General features: G+C 49.3%; 1 protein-coding gene across 5 annotated transcripts in view; it reads left to right on the forward strand.

Annotated features, from left to right (window-relative positions):
- The window catches only part of PDE10A (phosphodiesterase 10A), a 217,319-nt gene that overhangs the window by 143,740 nt on the left and 55,381 nt on the right, over positions 1-18,198 (forward strand). For all 5 annotated transcript variants that reach the window (XM_070417351.1, XM_070417352.1, XM_070417353.1 and 2 more), the window contains one exon: positions 16,988-17,116. In XM_070417351.1, the coding sequence (XP_070273452.1) occupies positions 16,988-17,116 (129 nt within the window). The remainder of the gene's footprint in view (positions 1-16,987; positions 17,117-18,198) is intronic.

Consider the following 18,198-nt stretch of genomic DNA (forward strand, 5'->3'; position numbering starts at 1 on the left):
CCTCACCATTACTGTGCGGCCTGTTGGTTTTGTGAACAACTGGCAGAGTCTGCTTAGCGCACAGCTTTAACCTACACCCTCACGAGCACACACCTTCCTTCCGCTCAGGTTCACACACCGGTTCAAGTGCCAGACACTGTAACTGATAAGATAAGGAACACATGGTCCGTGGCCAGGCCAGGGGTCCCTCCTGGGCGCTGACGCACGCAGCCCCGCTCTGATGTCAGCCAGCTGATAAGGAGCGCCTGGCGCCCTTCCCACATTCTGTGCCGAGCGAGCGAGCGAGCGAGCGAGCGGGAAAAGGCTCTTTGTCTGAAAAGCAGCTCTATTGAAGTGTTTTTTTAAAATACATGATTGCTTTTCTTGACTGTAGGCCAGATTCCTGTCTGTTTAAATGGTTCAGTATTATTTCTGAATTGTTTGGCGGAAATAAATGTTTGTTGGTACAAATGTGTTTAATTCATCAGGAATGATATTCTGTGATATGTTTGTTACCACTTATTAGTACAAGTCTTCACATTTGTGGGTTTATTTTGTGTGTGTGTGGAAAAATAAGTGGCAAGTTTGATGAAAGGGGCTCGTTGAGTGGGTTTCATAAACTCTCCCGGGCTTGCTCTGTCTGTCACCAGTGTCTGCGCGCTCTGATTCTCATAAACCTCCAGGAGGGGAAACGGAGTAGGGACCGGGTCAGTTCGGTGACACTTCACATCTGAGAGGCTCTGTGTCTCGACATACTTTTGGAATTTACACAGACATGTGGAGAGGGACGAGGTTCATGAGATTGGACCCGCCGAGACTGTGGTAATCCTCACATTTGCCCACCTTACTCTCTGCTGAGTAAGAAGAACCCAGACAGAACATAACATGCTCTAGAGCCAAACTGTTGTCGTACTGACAGTCTGAGCAGAATCGCGTCTGGTACGGTGTGTGCTTCGCTGTCGTCATGGTTCATTATGAAACCCTAAAGCGGGTGGGGAACGTCCAGCCCTGGGGCCGTAAAAGGCCCTAGAAATCATTGGTCTGGACCTGCCAAGGCATTAGGGGGAGTTAATTAAACGTTTGACCAGATAGAGCAGGCTCCTGTGTAAGTTGATGATTGTGTATGGCCTGAGAATGATGTTGTAAAGATCCAGTGGCCCTTGGCAGGGAAAAGGTCCCCACCCCGTCCTAAAGGGCAAAGATAACTTCAGCCTGTTGCTCTGTGCTTGCCGTGCTAAAAAGGGGAGCCCGAGGTGCCTATCGCAAAGCGCATCATCTATCAGAATTATCAGTCACTGTTTTTAAGACCAGCTCAGGTTAGTGAAACTCAAGTTTTGCATCATCATGTAAACTACATTTCAGAACACACACTCGTTAAATAAAGTGAGCAGTGAGAACTGTTGATTACAAAAATAAGCTCATATAGCCAATGAAAGCCATGCATACGTGGACATTGAAAAATCTGAGCATGGCCCTGACCAGTTTGGCTCAGTGGATAGAGCGTCGGCCTGCGGACTCAAGGGTCCCGGGTTCGATTTCGGTCAAGGGCATGTACCTTGGTTACAGGCACATCCCCAGTAAGGGGGTGTGCAGGAGGTAGCTGATCAGTGTTTCTGTCTCTTTGATGTTTCTGGCTCTCTTTCCCTCTCCCTTCCTCTCTGTAAAAAAAATCAATAAAATATATTTTAAAAAAAGAAAAAAAAAGAAATATCTGAGCATGGCTGTTGAATATCTAATTTTTTTTGTCACCGAGGAAGCTGAAAAGAAGTGTTTGGGAGTTTAGCAATGCCTCTGAATTCCTCACGTTCCATTTCTAGGCTGTGATATTCTACCGAGGCCGCTTTTCTAACAACTTAGTCCTCTTTTGTTGGCTGTTACATAAACGAATATCATATTTATGTGTTAGCCATAAATAACATGTACTGAGCACTACTTTAAGCAATTTTTATCTATTATTATTATTTAATCCTCAAAACAAACCTGTGAAGTACAGGTACTATTATTACTTCCATTTTATCGATGGAAATTGAAGCCCAGAAGGTTGGCTAACTTGCTGGGGAAGTCAGCATGTGGTGGAGCTCGGAGAGGCTGTCTTTGACAGGCAGTCTTAGGCTCTAACTAGGTGATGCCATTGTGCCCAGAAAAACAGCGCCCCTTCCATTGAGCTGCTAACTTTCTATCATTAAGGGATAAGTACTGAGTTAGCGAGTTGGAGTTTTAAAGGTAATGTGTGACATTCATGAAACTTTCAAGAAAAGATGTGCTTTGTTTTTATTTAACCATTTCTCTGCTAGAGAGAGAAACGACATTCAGTGCGTTCCTGCTTCTGTGCAGTGAGTTGAGCTAGTTGTGTGCAGAATGACACGGCCATGCCCCCCCGTGGGTTATTTCTGAGTGGCTGGGCGGGTCGGGCTCACTGATTGTTCAGGAAGAGTTGGCAGCTGCCATGAGTTGGGAGAGCGGATGACAGCGAGGCAGCAGGCTGAGGCGGGGGCGGTGTCTGCACGGAAACGGTAGAACCAGCGAGCAATTGCTTGGAAACTTTTGTACGTTTTTGCCACACAACTTGAAACAGTGGAGAATGCCTGTGGTTTGTGAGAAACATCACAGGCCGCCCAACTGGGACTGAACACCAGTGAATGGAAACTTGTTGTTGTGAATCCTCACCCAAGGGTATCTTTCCATTGATTATTAGGGAGAGTGGAGAGAGAGGGAAAGACAGAGAGAAACATTGATGCGAGAGAAACATTGGTTGGTTGCCTCCTGCATGAGCCCTGACTAGGGCCTGCCTTGGGGGGAGCCTGCAATGAGGTACATGCTGTTGACCGGAATCGAACCCAGGACCCTTTGGTCCGTAGGCTGACGCTCTGTCCACTGAGCCAAACTGGCACTAGGTCCGAATAGAAATTTTTTTAAAGAGCAGAACCAGTTTGCGCGTGAGGGAGGTGTGTCACTTCCCCAGGGTGTCATGTGCTTCCAGGTGGCTCAGGTCACCTAGGAGAGCTGTCTTTCCAAGAACACCAGGTGACCGCTGCGGGCAGCCCACGACCGGCCCCCCCCTCGGAGAGGGCATTGTCACAGGTATGTGTCACTGCCCCGTGCCGGTGCCTGGGTGGTGGGTAAATCTTGTCCCGGCCGGTGGGAGGACTAAATGAAGTCCGTACGTTTCCCAGCAGAATTGGGTGACATGTGTTGTTTCAGAAGCTTCACACTTAGCAGCCAAGAGAGGTGGGATAAACGGAGCGAGTTGCCTGTGCTCGAGAGGCGGGCAGGGCCTAGTTCCCACGTCCGCCAGGCCATGGTGAGCACAGGTTCGCCGATGGCTCCATGTCACGTGGCCGCGTCTCAGTGGACCAGGAGGATGTTGCTGGAGGTCACGGGAGCACCTGCCTATGATGATGGTCTCATTCACTCGGTCTCCATCCCAGAGCGTTCCTCCAGTGCCTGTGTGTGAACACAGTCTGTCCCCACTGCGAGGGGTTCCTGTCCTCGCAGACCCGTCTGCTCACTGAGATTTATGTGTAGCCTGGAAGCGGGGCTCTGGGGGCTCTCGCCGTCACTGAAGCACGTGTGTGGGCAGAGCCGTGGGAAACGGGAGTCATCCCCGGGCACGTTCCCGGTGAGGCCACACCGCGCGGCGCTCTGCCGGGAACAAGAATCCTTTTTGCCGTGGATCTAGTACCATGCTTTTTCTCATTTCTGTGCATTTAAAAAAATATTTTTACTAATTTCAGAGAGGAAGAGAGAGGGAGAGAGATGGAAACATCAAGGATGAGAGAGAACGCCCCACACTGGGGATGGAGCCCGCAGCCCAGGCCTGTGCCCTGGCTGGGCATTGAACCGTGACCTCCTGGTTCCTAGGTCGACGCTCACTCACTGAGCCACACCAGCTGGTTCTGTGCATCGTATCGAGGGCCTTGCTGTGTAAAGTGTTCCAGGCCTAGTGCTGTTGCTCTGTCTGGGGTCCTGATAGGCACGAGGGGCTGCGATGAGCCTCGTGGAGAAAGTGTGTGAGAAGCGTCGTGCAGGCCTGAGTTAGGTGCAGTGCTCACGAACCCACAGTGTAGACTGAAAAAGGTGTCTTTGGAGAGAAACACACACAAAACACCTTACGTAGTGATCGGTGGATGGAAATGTGACCAGAAGTTCACAGGAGCCTGACTGTTCCCTGGGGGAGTGGCCCCTCTCAGCTACCTCGGTGCGTGTGTCGGCCGGACAGAACGTGAATCCTGCTCCTAACAAGACTTGGCCATCGTTGTGGGCTCTGGGGAGGCGATGAGGAACGCAGTGTTGTTCCTGCCTTTAAAAATCACGCGGGTGGTGGGGAGAGACTTGCTGTTTGAAAATGGATTTACTAAATATGCCACCTAGCATGCATCTTTCACCAAATACTCTGAAGATGTTTTTTAGTTGAGAGGCTAGTTTATTACTTTATTAAAGAAAATTAAGTTGTTCCTATTTTAAAATTAAGTAGTACTTGAGAAAATTGGTTTTGATTCTGAAAACATGATAAACAAAATATGCTCTTTTCCTTGATACTAATATACTAAAATAACCTGAATTGCCATAATTTCCCGCATGCATTTGTGAAAGCAGATGGTAAAACACATTATTATATGCATTGCATTAATTCTTACTAAAGGACTCACTTATCTTGATTGTTTCTCCTGGTGGAAGCAATTAAATGTGAACATTAGGAAGACTATAGGCATACATTTGCATGTTATACATATCAGAGCAGATTAATAGTCTGTTTTTGCATGTTTATTCTTCACACAATGCGGTGGTTAAAAAGATCAGTCTGTCTTTGAACGTTTTTTAGAAAGAGGTGTAAGGTGGTCAGCAAGGAGGGGTGTTAGTTTGCCAGGGCTGCTGCCAGGACACAGTCACATGGGATCATCCACGGTCACATCCTTTCACACCATCTGCGATTACTTTTTAGTGTTTTTCCCCATGTAAAATGCAGTCCCAAGTCAGTGACTTTTCCATTAATTTCTTGAGCCAAATTGCCTGGAAGACCGTCCTCTGGACGGCACTTCTCTGCTCTAGTTAACATTCTCAGGACGTGTGAGCCAAAAATATCTCAAGACCAATAGCCACTCCAAAGACTTGTCAACATCAGCGCGTAAACATCACCCAGGAGCGAGTGAGGGAGTGCGGCCCGTGGAGTGGCGTCTGTCAGCGTGGGGTCCCAGCGAGGGAGCCCGGTGCGCTCTGTCTCCTTGGGGCGCAGTGACGGCGGGAGACGGGCTGTGCTGAGGGAGAGACGGCAGCTTTGCTCGCTGGCCGCCATGTGCTCCTTCTCACGAAGCATTTGTCAGGCAGGAGACGCAGGGCGAGCCCATCTTTACCAGGGTGTGGGCTGGGTGCTTCAGGTCGGGCTCCCGTGGGGTTCCGTGTGCAGCTAAAGAGCCTCTTGTACTGCGCGCCGTAACGCAGCCCGTGGGTGCACGCAGAGCTGGGCAGCCGGGTTACCCCGTAACACAGCCTGTGGGTGCACGCAGAGCTGGGCAGCCGGGTTACCCTGTAACTCAGCCTGTGGGTGCACGCAGAGCTGGGCAGCCGGGTTACCCCGTAACACAGCCTGTGGGTGCACGCAGAGCTGGGCAGCCGGGTACCCCGTAACACAGCCTCTGAGTGCATGCAGAGCTGGGCAGCCGGGTTACCCCGTAACTCAGCCCGTGGGTGCACGCAGAGCTGGGCAGCCGGGTACCCCGTAACTCAGCCTGTGGGTGCACGCAGAGCTGGGCAGCCGGGTTACCCCGTAACTCAGCCTGTGGGTGCACGCAGAGCTGGGCAGCCGGGTTACCCCGTAACACAGCCTGTGGGTGCACGCAGAGCTGGGCAGCCGGGTTACCCCGTAACACAGCCTGTGGGTGCACGCAGAGCTGGGCAGCCGGGTTACCCCATAACACAGCCTGTGGGTGCACGCAGAGCTGGGCAGCCGGGTTACCCTGTAACACAGCCTGTGGGTGCACGCAGAGCTGGGCAGCCGGGTTACCCTGTAACTCAGCCTGTGGGTGCACGCAGAGCTGGGCAGCCGGGTACCCCGTAACACAGCCTCTGAGTGCACGCAGAGCTGGGCAGCCGGGTTACCCCGTAACTCAGCTGTGGGTGCACGCAGAGCTGGGCAGCCGGGTTACCCCGTAACTCAGCCTGTGGGTGCACGCAGAGCTGGGCAGCCGGGTTACCCCGTAACTCAGCCCGTGGGTGCACGCAGAGCTGGGCAGCCGGGTTACCCCGTAACTCAGCCCGTGGGTGCACGCAGAGCTGGGCAGCCGGGTTACCCCGTAACTCAGCTGTGGTTGCACGCAGAGCTGGGCAGCCGGGTTACCCCGTAACTCAGCTGTGGGTGCACGCAGAGCTGGGCAGCCGGGTTACCCCGTAACTCAGCCTGTGGGTGCACGCAGAGCTGGGCAGCCGGGTTACCCCGTAACACAGCCTGTGGGTGCACGCAGAGCTGGGCAGCCGGGTTACCCCGTAACACAGCCTGTGGGTGCACGCAGAGCTGGGCAGCCGGGTTACCCCATAACACAGCCTGTGGGTGCACGCAGAGCTGGGCAGCCGGGTTACCCTGTAACACAGCCTGTGGGTGCACGCAGAGCTGGGCAGCCGGGTTACCCTGTAACTCAGCCTGTGGGTGCACGCAGAGCTGGGCAGCCGGGTACCCCGTAACACAGCCTCTGAGTGCACGCAGAGCTGGGCAGCCGGGTTACCCCGTAACTCAGCTGTGGGTGCACGCAGAGCTGGGCAGCCGGGTTACCCCGTAACTCAGCCTGTGGGTGCACGCAGAGCTGGGCAGCCGGGTTACCCCGTAACTCAGCCCGTGGGTGCACGCAGAGCTGGGCAGCCGGGTTACCCCGTAACTCAGCCCGTGGGTGCACGCAGAGCTGGGCAGCCGGGTTACCCCGTAACTCAGCTGTGGTTGCACGCAGAGCTGGGCAGCCGGGTTACCCCGTAACTCAGCTGTGGGTGCACGCAGAGCTGGGCAGCCGGGTTACCCCGTAACTCAGCCTGTGGGTGCACGCAGAGCTGGGCAGCCGGGTTACCCCGTAACTCAGCTGTGGGTGCACGCAGAGCTGGGCAGCCGGGTTACCCCGTAACTCAGCCCGTGGGTGCACGCAGAGCTGGGCAGCCGGGTTACCCCGTAACTCAGCTGTGGTTGCACGCAGAGCTGGGCAGCCGGGTTACCCCGTAACTCAGCTGTGGTTGCACGCAGAGCTGGGCAGCCGGGTTACCCCGTAACTCAGCTGTGGGTGCACGCAGAGCTGGGCAGCCGGGTTACCCCGTAACTCAGCCCGTGGGTGCACGCAGAGCTGGGCAGCCGGGTTACCCCGTAACTCAGCTGTGGGTGCACGCAGAGCTGGGCAGCCGGGTTACCCCGTAACTCAGCCCGTGGGTGCACGCAGAGCTCTGCAGCCTGGTTACCCCGTAACTCAGCTGTGGTTGCACGCAGAGCTGGGCAGCCCGGGTTGCTCACGCTGTGCCAGCAGGTGTGTGCTCGGGAGGGAGGGAGGCCCGGGTGTCATCGGACTGAGGCATCGTCTGAGGGAGCAGGAGGCCCAGGAGCCGGGGTGGTGCCGGTGCCGGTGCTGCCTTTTATTATTGTCCTGACCACAAAAGTCCATGCGATCGGGGTCACAGACTTTCATCAAACAAAGGAACGCGAGGCCCAGGGACTTGAGCACTCTATCCAAACTCACAGTTACCACCTGTTAGAGGCACTTTTGGGTCCGGGTCTGCCTGACTCCACATCCTCCCCTTTTCCCTAATCAATCACATTTTTCACTATTTCCGGGGATACCAACCAGGGCCTGCGAACTGGAGGACAGAGCCATGCTTCCTCCCCGCCCCCCAAGCTATTGACCCTCGACCTAACTAGAGAGTCTATGGCTATGACCTTATTTGGAGGAAGTCTTTGCAGATGTGATGAAGCTAAGGATCTTGAAATGAGTTCATTCTGGATGACTTGGCTGGGCACTAAGTCCCATGGCAGAGGGAGAGATGGCACACCCCGAGGGGAGGAGGCAGTGGGACCTGGGCCAGTGGTGCCACCCACCGAGGCAGGTTCTCCCCCGAGGCCGGGAGGCAGGGTGCAGCCCCTCCTGGGCCAGGCCTCGGCCTGCAGGGCTGGGACGGTGCGTTTCTGTCGGTGAATTCCCCGTTGTGGAGATTGTCGTGTGGCCACAGGACACGGATAGAGAGCAGCGCTGACTCGGAAAGCGCCGAGGCAGGTCTGGGATCCGACTGGAGTCTGCTCCGCCGGTGACCAGTGCTGTGTGCCTGGCACACGGCTTCCCCTGGTGACTAGCGCTGTGTGCCTGGCACACGGCTTCCCCTGGGCCAGTGCTCCGTCGCGGGAGGGACGCAGCCCCTTCCCAGCGCTTTCCATCATGAAATAATGCGCTGGGTGAGCCGCAGCGCTTTCAGGGCAGTGGATCGAGAGCATCATTTGTTTCACCTGCGGTGTTCAATTAAATATCTTCAATATTTATCTGAAAGTTATCTTGAAGAACAGCTAATGCTACTATTTTCATATAAAATTAGAGGCTCGATGCACGAAATTCGTGCAAGAGTTGGCCTTCCTTCCCCTGGCTGCTGGCACCGGCTTCCCTCTGGACACCGACAGGCACCCGGGACCCAGGCTTCCCTTGCAGCCCTGGCTTCATCCAGAAGGTCGCCCAGAAGGACGTCCAGACTAATTAGCATATTACCCTTTTATTATTATAGGTAGGTGAAAAATTGAGACCTTTCATGTTGGCTTAAGAAGGTCAAATTCATTACTTTCCCCAGGCTTGTAGGGTTAATAACGAAGGATGTTCTAAAGAAATCCACCCTGTGAATGGACATTTGGTTTCTCTCTCTTGAACTATTTTAAATGTTATAATTTTTAGTATGAAAATAAGGAACAAGGATAGATGGGGTCATGCTGAGCCAGGCTTTGCCCCGGCTGGGCTTCGAGAGACGGCTGCCTTTCCTGGCTTCAGCCTCAGAGGGTCCTGTCGGCGTTGTGTATTTTTTCTTTTAATGCAGTTACATTAGGAAATAGGTGTTCTTATTGCCAGTCTTTCTGAGTAATTAAATTTCATTATAATACGTAAATTGTTTCCAATTCTAATGTTGGAATTTCGAAACAACACAGTGGCACTAACAATTAATGGAAAGGACTTCCCTCATGATCCAGAAAAACTAATTTTAATGCTTCATCAAACTTTATATTTTGGGGTTTAAGTATGGAATTGAAGGTAATATGATTAACCTTTAATGTGTTCCTATTGGTTAATTATTGGCCTAGTTTCGTTTATCAGCTGTGAACATGACGTTGGAGGAGAATTCCGACCTTGTTATACAGAAGTAGAAGGAGGCAGAGGGGTGACCTTACCCCAGGTGCCCATTGTCTGTGCTCTGACTTTCCACTCCATTGCGGACGTCACACGTCTGGGCTCCTGGGCTGCCGGCTCCGTCCTCACCAGCAGGGAGTGTGGGAAGGTGTGAGCCTTGGGAGCAGGGACAGCTTGGGTCAGGGTTTGTTAATGGGGCCAAGTCTTGCCCAGGAACAGAAAGATGTGGAGACAAAAGATAAAGAAATAATCTTGTCAAAATGTCGTCTTGGATGAACTCTTTGATGTATGTCTGGAAGACATAAGAGCTTTCATTTCTTACAGAGTTTCTCTTCCTTCTTTCCTTCGACATCATGAAGGAGCGGTTGCTGCGGTCTCTCGCTCCGTGGGATGGAGCCCTCCTCTCTCTGTGCTAAGACACCAAGGACCACTGTGTGCAGCAGCGTGCGATGTATCTTTAGTGTCTCTTTTCTCTCAAAATGCGTTCTTTTAATTTATGATCAGAGACCAACTTACAGACTGTCATTAGATTTCATTTTATCTGTAACTAGAGGCCCGGTGCACAAAAATTTGTGCACTCGGGGAGGTGGGGGTGGGGGGAGGGGGGTCCCTCAGCCTGGCCTGTGCCCTCTCGCAGTCTGGGACCCCTCGGAAGATAACGACCTGCTGGCTTAGGCCTGCTCCCGGGTGGCAGAGGGCACGCCCAATCCCTAGGTGCAGCCCCTGGTCAGGCTCAGACCAGGGCTGATTGGGAAGTTGGGGCGCTGCCCCCTGTCATGCACAGAGCAGGGCCCATGAGGGGGTTGAGGAGCTCCCCCCTGTCACTCACAGAGTAGGGCCGATAGGGGAGTTAGGGCACCGTCCCCTGTCACACACACAGCAGGGCGGATTAGGGGGTTGGGGCGCCGCCACTGTCACACTCAGGGCAGGGCCGATGGGGAGGTTATGGCTCTACCCCGTCACACACAGAGCAAGGCCCGTGGAGGGGGGTTGGGGCGCCGCACCCTGTCACACACAGAGCCGCAGGGCAATCAGGGGGTTGGGGCGCTGCCCCCTGTCACGCTGATCCGGTGCCAGGAGGCCTCGTGGCTCCGCTGATCCCAGTGCTGGGAGGCATATTACCCTTTTACTATATAGGATAGAGGCCTGGGGGCCGGCTGGTTTGCCCTGAAGGGTGTCCTGGATCAGGGTGGGGGTCCCCACTGGGGTGCCTGGCCAGTCTGGGTGAGGAGCTGAGGGCTGCTTTCAGGCTGGCAATTGACTGAAGCTCCCAACCACTCCTTTTTTTCTTTTTCTTTTTTTTTTTTTATTCTGGGCCAGCTTTAGCTCTGGCTCTAGCTCTGAGGCTTCCGCTGCTATAATCGAAACAATGTATAACTCTAGCTCTGAGATCCCTGCTGACTGAAAGCTTTTTTCTTGGGTTTTGTTTAGCTTCTATATTTGCAACATAGTTTCTTAGAGTTGTAGCTCAGAGGTCGGCAAGTCAGGTGGGGAACGTTGGAGTCCGCAGTCACTGAAGCAAGCAAGCCTCATGTTCTCTTCCAGCTGCCTGGCTGCCGGCTGCCATCTTGGCTGACAGTTAATTTGCATAAGGATATGCTGATTAGCCAATGGGAAGGGTAGCGGTCGTACGCTAATTACCATGTTTCTCTTTTATTAGTGTAGATTCTGCATCTTGATGATTTGAATAAAGGTGATTGGTCAAAGGTTTTATTATATGATCTAATTGAAAAATATACATGCATGATTTTTATTTTTCTAGAATGACTTAATCTTTCTAATGAGACTGTACTTAGTATAATTTTCTTCCATAATTTAAAAAAGTCATATAGGGTGAAGATGGGAATTAACATTTTCTTTTGCCATATGGGATGCACTGCAGTATTCCTGGGCAATCTAATGTGTTTGTAAATCGATAATCAATATGGGTGACTTCTGAGCTGCAGATTAGTATTTCCTGCTGGCTCCTTGATGTCACCATATAGGTGGCCCAACAGTCACCTGCAGTTGAGCAGGTCCGAAACTCAAACCAGCTTCTTTTCCATGAACCTGTCACTGCCCTCTGCCTTTCATATTCCCGTCAGTCACCTGAGCTGGAAACGCCGGGTCACCTTCGACATTGCCTACTGCCTCATTAATTTGTCACTAGTTTCTGTTGGCTAGCCTTAACCGGCATTAAAGATAATTTCAGAATTCCACAAGGTTAAGGATATGTTTCCTAGATATCAACCACAGAGATATGTCTGGTTCATAGAAGCTCTCAACAAACATTTATTGAGTGAATCAAGAATCTCAGTGTTTAGAGTTGATCGTGTCCGATACACTTTATGTTCATTTATGCATCTTATTAACTTTTCAGCTTGGTATGTGTCTGACTACTCATCTTCTTACTATTTCTTGAGTTCCCTGATTTAAGACGTTATATAATGCCTGACACTGTAAGAACTCAATATTTTTAAATGAATTACTGCATTGACTGGAGAAGTATAAATAGTGATACACTTTTATAGAGGAAGTCCACGAAATGCTATTTCTTGGTCAACTTATAATAAAATCTTAAGGTATGCTTTGTAGCAAAGAAAGAAAATGTATGACTTATACATTTTTTGAGTAAACTTTTTTATTTTCTTTGTTTCAAATTTCTTTATTAATATTATGGTTTTTAAAAATCTCATTGGACAAGCAATAAAAAGAAATGGTGCCTAGAAATCGCCAACATATGGGATTTGCATACATTCACCTTTAGGGTGTAATTCCTTTACACTTAGATGAATGAAAAAACTGATGGAAATACTTAAAGTATTTCACCAGGGTATTAAATCACCATTAAAAATTACAGTTGTTAATTCTGCTTATCTTATCTAAATCCAAGTTTTAAACCACTGAGGTTATTAATTCAAAATCTGCCTGTATATTATTCCACTTTTTTTGTGCCTCTCTTTTCTCCATTTTCTCTTCTTTTTATTTCACTAGATTAAATTGTATCACATGAAACCTATATTCTTTCCTTTCTATTTTAAAGCTTTCTTAAAATATTGCATGCTACGAAAGGTTTATTTCGATGGCACTATTTATCATTAGTTTTTTTTAACGTTTTATCAAACGCTTCCTGAAAATCTCAGCGTAGAGTGGTAGATTTAAATTCTCTCTGTAGAGCTACTTTACCTGCGTAGGTTGTGCTTGCTCTTCGGTAGCTGCGGTTTGCCCACAGGTTCACTGGATGTGCCAGGGCTGAGGTGCAGAGCGAAGCAGCGTCAGGCTTGTCTGCCTGTCGTGCTGTTGCCCAACATCTGAGACATCACATTCACCTTCAGGTGGCAGAGTTTGACGTTAGTCTTTGGTTATGGTTACCAGCTGGTTTGTGTTAATAACATTGATTCTATCTGCATTTTTCAAAGTCGGTGATCACTCAGTCCTTGTGCCTTTAATCCACATCAATTCCTCCGACCAGGGCACCATCATCCAAAGAGCCGTGTCCACCCCGCTGTCTTCAAGGCCTCTGCTCACTCCTTTCCTCCTTCCCCATCTCCTGGGTCACTGACTGCTGCCTGCAGGGCAGCTCTTCGGTCCCTGACAGACCTGCGGATCTCCTCACCCCCGACTTCGGGGGCCTTACTGATTTTTACAGAGAGGAAGGGAGAGGGAGAGAGAGTCAGACACATCGAAGAGAGAGAAACATTGATCAGCTGCCTCCTGCACGCCCCCTACTGGGGATGTGCCACAACCAAGGTACATGCCCTTGACCGGACTCAAACCTGGGACCCTTCAGTCCGCAGGCCGACGCTCTATCCACTGAGCCAAACCGGTCAGGGTGAGTATGAAGTTGTTTATGCTGCACGACTTGTGCCTGACTATCAGCCTCCCTGTTGGAGATGCACTTTTCTGAGTCCTGGGAAGATGGGCTCCGGTGTACTTGAGCTTACTCCTGCAGCTCTACTCCCAACCATTGCTGTCGTCATTCTCCTGTCACTCTGAGGGGTGTAAGTGTTCATCGGGCTTTCTCAGTCCAGAAACTGGCTTGGCTGCCTAGCCATGGGGAAGCCCATCTTTGCGTTGGTGCGGAAGGGCCGTGGGGCCGCCTTCTGATCCATGCAGATGAGGCATGTGGGAGACGTGTGCAGTGGGAGTCAGTGATGTAGGTCAGAACCCTGGCAGGGCACTCAGCCGGGGCTCATGAAGGGACTGCTTTTTAGGTCATAGACACATCTAGTTCAGGAGGAATGTACTAGGATGAGACAGTGTATTTAGGTGAATGGACGGGTAGGTAGAAGGCAAGGATAATTAGAAGACAAAAACAGTTCTTCAGTTTCATTGAAATGATTGACTCACAGGTAAGCTTACGGTGTAGAACTTGATGATTCATACGCATGTGTATTGAGAAATGATTACCCCAATAAGGTTAGTTAACACCCCATCCCCTCCCATAAGTACCTCTTTGGCGGGTGATAACTTTTAAGATTTGCTCTGTTACCAACTGTCAAGTATGTAATGCAGCAGTGTTCATTCTAGTCACCCTGCTGTACCTGAATTAGGGCTTCAGCACTTAATTACCTTACGGCCAGAAGACTGCCCTGTGACCAGCCGCACCTACCCCCCCACCCCGGCCCCGTGCTCCACCCATTCGGTCTTCCTCCCTCCCTGTGCAGTACCTGGCAACCAGTGGTGTGTTCTCTCTCTCTCTCTCTCTCTCTCTCTCTCTCTCTCTCTCTCGTGCTCTCGCTCTCGCTCTCGCTCTCGTTTTGCTTTCCCCAGGATGTTGTATGGTTGGGATTTGATGGTACGCAGCCTTTTCAGACTGCCCTAGCACTGTGCATTTTGGAGTGACTCATCGCTTCAGGGCTGGGTAGCTGCTTGCTTTTAATGCTAAATCACATCTAATGCCATGGACAGGCCACAGCGTGTGTGCCTGCGGTTGCAGGGCACCTTGTACTTGCTGTTTGGGTGAAGGATCATGAGTAGAGCTGCTATCAGCAGTCACAGGCAGGCTTTTGTTCGGACATAAGTCTTTGTGTCAGTTAGGTGACTCCCTGGTAGTGAGCCCTCTGGATCACGTGGTCAGACTGTACTTAGCTTTAGAAGAAACTGCCAGGAAGGCTTCCAAGTGACTACTGCTTTGCATTCTTATCAGCAGCGAGTGAGGATCCTTGTTACGCTGCAGCCTCACCACCAACTGGTACTCGGTGACTGTGACGATGGCCATTCTACTAGGGGTGTCGTGGAATCTCACTTCTTATTTCACCTGTTCATTGACAGTTGAGCATCTTTTCATGTGCTTATTTGCCATTCATTTATCATCTTTGGTGAAGTATCTGTGTAGATACTGGATTCACTTTTAATTGGTTCGTTTTTCTTGTTGAGTTTGAAGCATTCTTTGTCTATTTTGTCAGATGTGTAATTTTGTAATTTGGCAAATAAGACTTGAATAATAATCCCTAACATGAAATGAGATGACAAGGAGGGATGAGTCAATATGGCTCTTTATTTTCCGCCCGGTTTTCTGAGAAAAGGGAGAGTAACAGGAAAAGGAAAGTGGGAGTGAAAACCACTTTGGGAAGAAATAGGGAGGATGAGGATCATTGAGTTTTGAGTCAAGAGGGAGCTTGTGGTGGTGGAAGAACATCCGAGGACTAGAGATCACACATACAGGAAGACTCCTGGCTTAGATCTCTCTGCCACCATCATTGCTCATTGAAGAGAAAGCAGAAGTGGCACACACAGGCAGTTAGGATGAGAACTGGAAAGTTGGGCCACAAGAGTGATGGGAGGAAGTGTAAAGAAGGAATCAAGCATCAGCTCCCCGCTGTGTTGTGGGGAGATGCTCCAAAAGCACGCACTGTGCCTTGTCTGTCTTCCTGAAGGTCAAGTCAGAGGTCATCTCCCTTAACACCCTGTTTCTGTTGTGTCTGGGACGGCAACTTGCTCGTCAGGGGAGCTCTCTGTTTAATGAGTCGGATGTGTCACCCCTTGTAGAATTTCTTAAGTAGAATTTTACAGCATTGGGGCTCTTGCAGGGTGAACATAGGTTCTCATTGAAAAAATCTATTACCAATATCCATCTCTGTCTCTAAATCTATATTTCCATATCTCTCCCTTTATCTCCAGCTCTCTCTATAAATCTGTTGTTTAAGTCACCTCAGTACTGATTTCACTGAAAGAAGTCACCTGCCTCCTCAGTTACACTGTCCTGTTGTAGAGCCGTCAGAGTCGTGACTTCCGTCCCCTGCAGAGTCACACCTGGGAATCCTGTGCCTCGTCTGGTGGGAAGCACCCAGCCTGTTCGCTGGGGTCAGACAGGTTTACATTTTCTTTTTTAAAATATATTTTAATTGATTTCAGAGAGGAAGGGAGAGGGAGAGAGAGAGAGAGAAATATCAATGATGAGGGAGAATCATTGATCGGCTGCCTCCTGCACACCCCAAACTGGGGATCGAGCCCGCAACCCGGGCATGTGCCCTTGACCGGGATCGAACCCAGGACCCTTCAGTTCTCAGGACAATGCTCTATCCACTGATCCAAACTGGCTAGGGCTACGTTTTTCTTTACAAAGTAGAATCTGTCTATTGTCTTTTTCACCCAACCATCCCTAAGGATGGCAGTTCTATCGACTAATTTACAGTGAGGGTGCAGTAGTAGAAACAACTACCGTTACTGAGTAATCATTGTGGGTAACCTGTTTGGGATTTGGAGTTCACAAAATGGCATAGCAACAGAAGCACCAAATGCAAAAGGTGATTTTATGTATTCAGTATGAAAACATGTGGAAGTGCTTTGAAAATCCTGGGTGTATTAAGGGGCAGCTGTCATTAGACGAGGAAATTATTTCAGTGAAATGGACGGCGGACGTAGAATATCGGTGAATACATTTCACGATGACTCTGCACAGACAGATTCAGTGCCCCAAGCAAGGGTCGAATTTGTGTTGTAAACAATCATTGATAAGAACGTACTCATGAAACATGTCCGGGACCTGACATGTGCCCCTGGCACGTTCTCCCGTTTGGTGCTGTTACAGAGCGTCCTTTACCGGGGGTGTTAAACCCAGGGTGGCTGTGCTCTGTAGGGTGTGACTGCGCAGCTGGGACACAGCCTCAGTTCAAGTGGAAGGTTGCCAGGGACTGTCGGAACACAGCTGTTTCGTGATGTAATGTCTGTAGTTTTAAATCACTGAGGTTCTAACTTCTTTTTCTGTTTTCTATGGTGGTAACATGTATAACAGAAAACTGCCATTTTTGCCACTTCCCCTGTGCCCTTCAGGGGCGTTGATTGTACTCACGGTGTGCAGTCATCACTCTGTCTACTTCCAGAACATTCCTTCCCTCAAAGGAGAAACTGTACCCATTAAGCAACACTTCCCCATCCTCCCCTTCCCAAGCCCGGACCCCTCAGTGCCTCGTCTCCGTGCATCTGCCCCCTCGGCATGTCATGTGGATGGAAAGGCAGGGTGAATGTCTGTCCTCGGACTGGCCTATTTGACTTGTTTTTAAGGCTTCTTCATGGGGAACATGTATCAGAACATCTTCCCTTTTTATGCTGGGCATTACTCCATTGTATGCATACGTATCTTTATATTCCTGTACTTATATTTTAAATCAGTTAGTATTTTTATGTCTTTTATGTATATGAAGATGTCATATGGGTTAATTTTATTCTTTTCAATTCCTTTACAGGTTTGACAGATGAAAAAGTGAAGGCATATCTTTCTCTTCACCCTCAGATATTAGATGAATTTGTATCTGAAAGTGTTAGTACAGAGACGGTAGAGAAATGGCTGAGGAGGAAGAACAACAAAGCAGAAGGTGAGATCTCATTCAGACTGAATGTGGATTATTTTCTACTTTATAGTGACAAAGGACAGGCATTTAATACACGCTGGAAAGGAAACATGGTAGACAGATAGTAGCTTGTCAGCTTTGTGATCGTTTTATTCTGTTTAAAGAGATAACTTGATGTTAGAGTGAGGGGGACTAGACAAAAGAAAGATCCTTGACTAAAAATAAATATCTTGACAGGTAATTCTTGAAAATTTATTTAGATGTGAACACATTGAAAATGCAATGTTAGACTTGGTTTTATTTAATGATGATTATTAATGATTCTAAAAAATTATTTGTATTGCACAGCTATATTTATGTTAATATATTTTGCCAAAAGAAGTCTTCACGCAGTTTTTACCGGGGCACAGTAGGAAAACTGATGACTTGGCATTAGATTGTCATTCAGATCCGTCCACAGAAGAGGCAGCTCTGATGAAAAAAGACATGTGGGCTCAGGAGGGATGTGAAGTCCATTTCCTGCCAGATTGAATGCACATATTAATATGAGGATCTGAATAATGTCATATAATTTTGGTTTTATATAAATTGCATTTGGCCAGATATTCATTTCTAAGAATATTGTTTCAGAGTGGAAATAAATTTTAACCGTTTGAGTCCCAAGCATGCGATCGCACTGCTTGGTATTTCTCGACATAAAATAAAACAAGCGCTATCACGCTGTTTGGGTCTTTTCGTACTCATTTAGAGAAAGCGCGGTTGCGCTGTTTGGGATTTTTCGACAGTGTTTTTTCAATACCCCCTGGGACTCAAATGAATCGTATGTTTTCTCGACATAAAATCTCAGCAGCGCAATCGCGCTGCTTGGGACTCAAACGGTTAAATATGATTTTAAATAAACGAAGACCTTTTATATTAAAAACACCAAAATAAATACTGTTCTTCTGGGAATGTTTAGTGTAGCAAAGTGCTATATTTAATGCTAAAGGATCATTGTTGAGATGCTGTGCTGTTAGGCGGGTGCTGCTAGCATGTGCTCAGTGCTGATGCTCCTGACTCTGGTTTTGAAGTTTCTGCATTTGGTATTCAAGAGAGGGATTGATGGA

Source organism: Myotis yumanensis, unplaced genomic scaffold (genome assembly GCF_028538775.1).
Source record: "Myotis yumanensis isolate MYYU_CA2020_CCGP unplaced genomic scaffold, mMyoYum1.0.hap1 SCAF_6, whole genome shotgun sequence".
In the NCBI taxonomy this organism is placed as follows: domain Eukaryota; kingdom Metazoa; phylum Chordata; class Mammalia; order Chiroptera; family Vespertilionidae; genus Myotis; species Myotis yumanensis.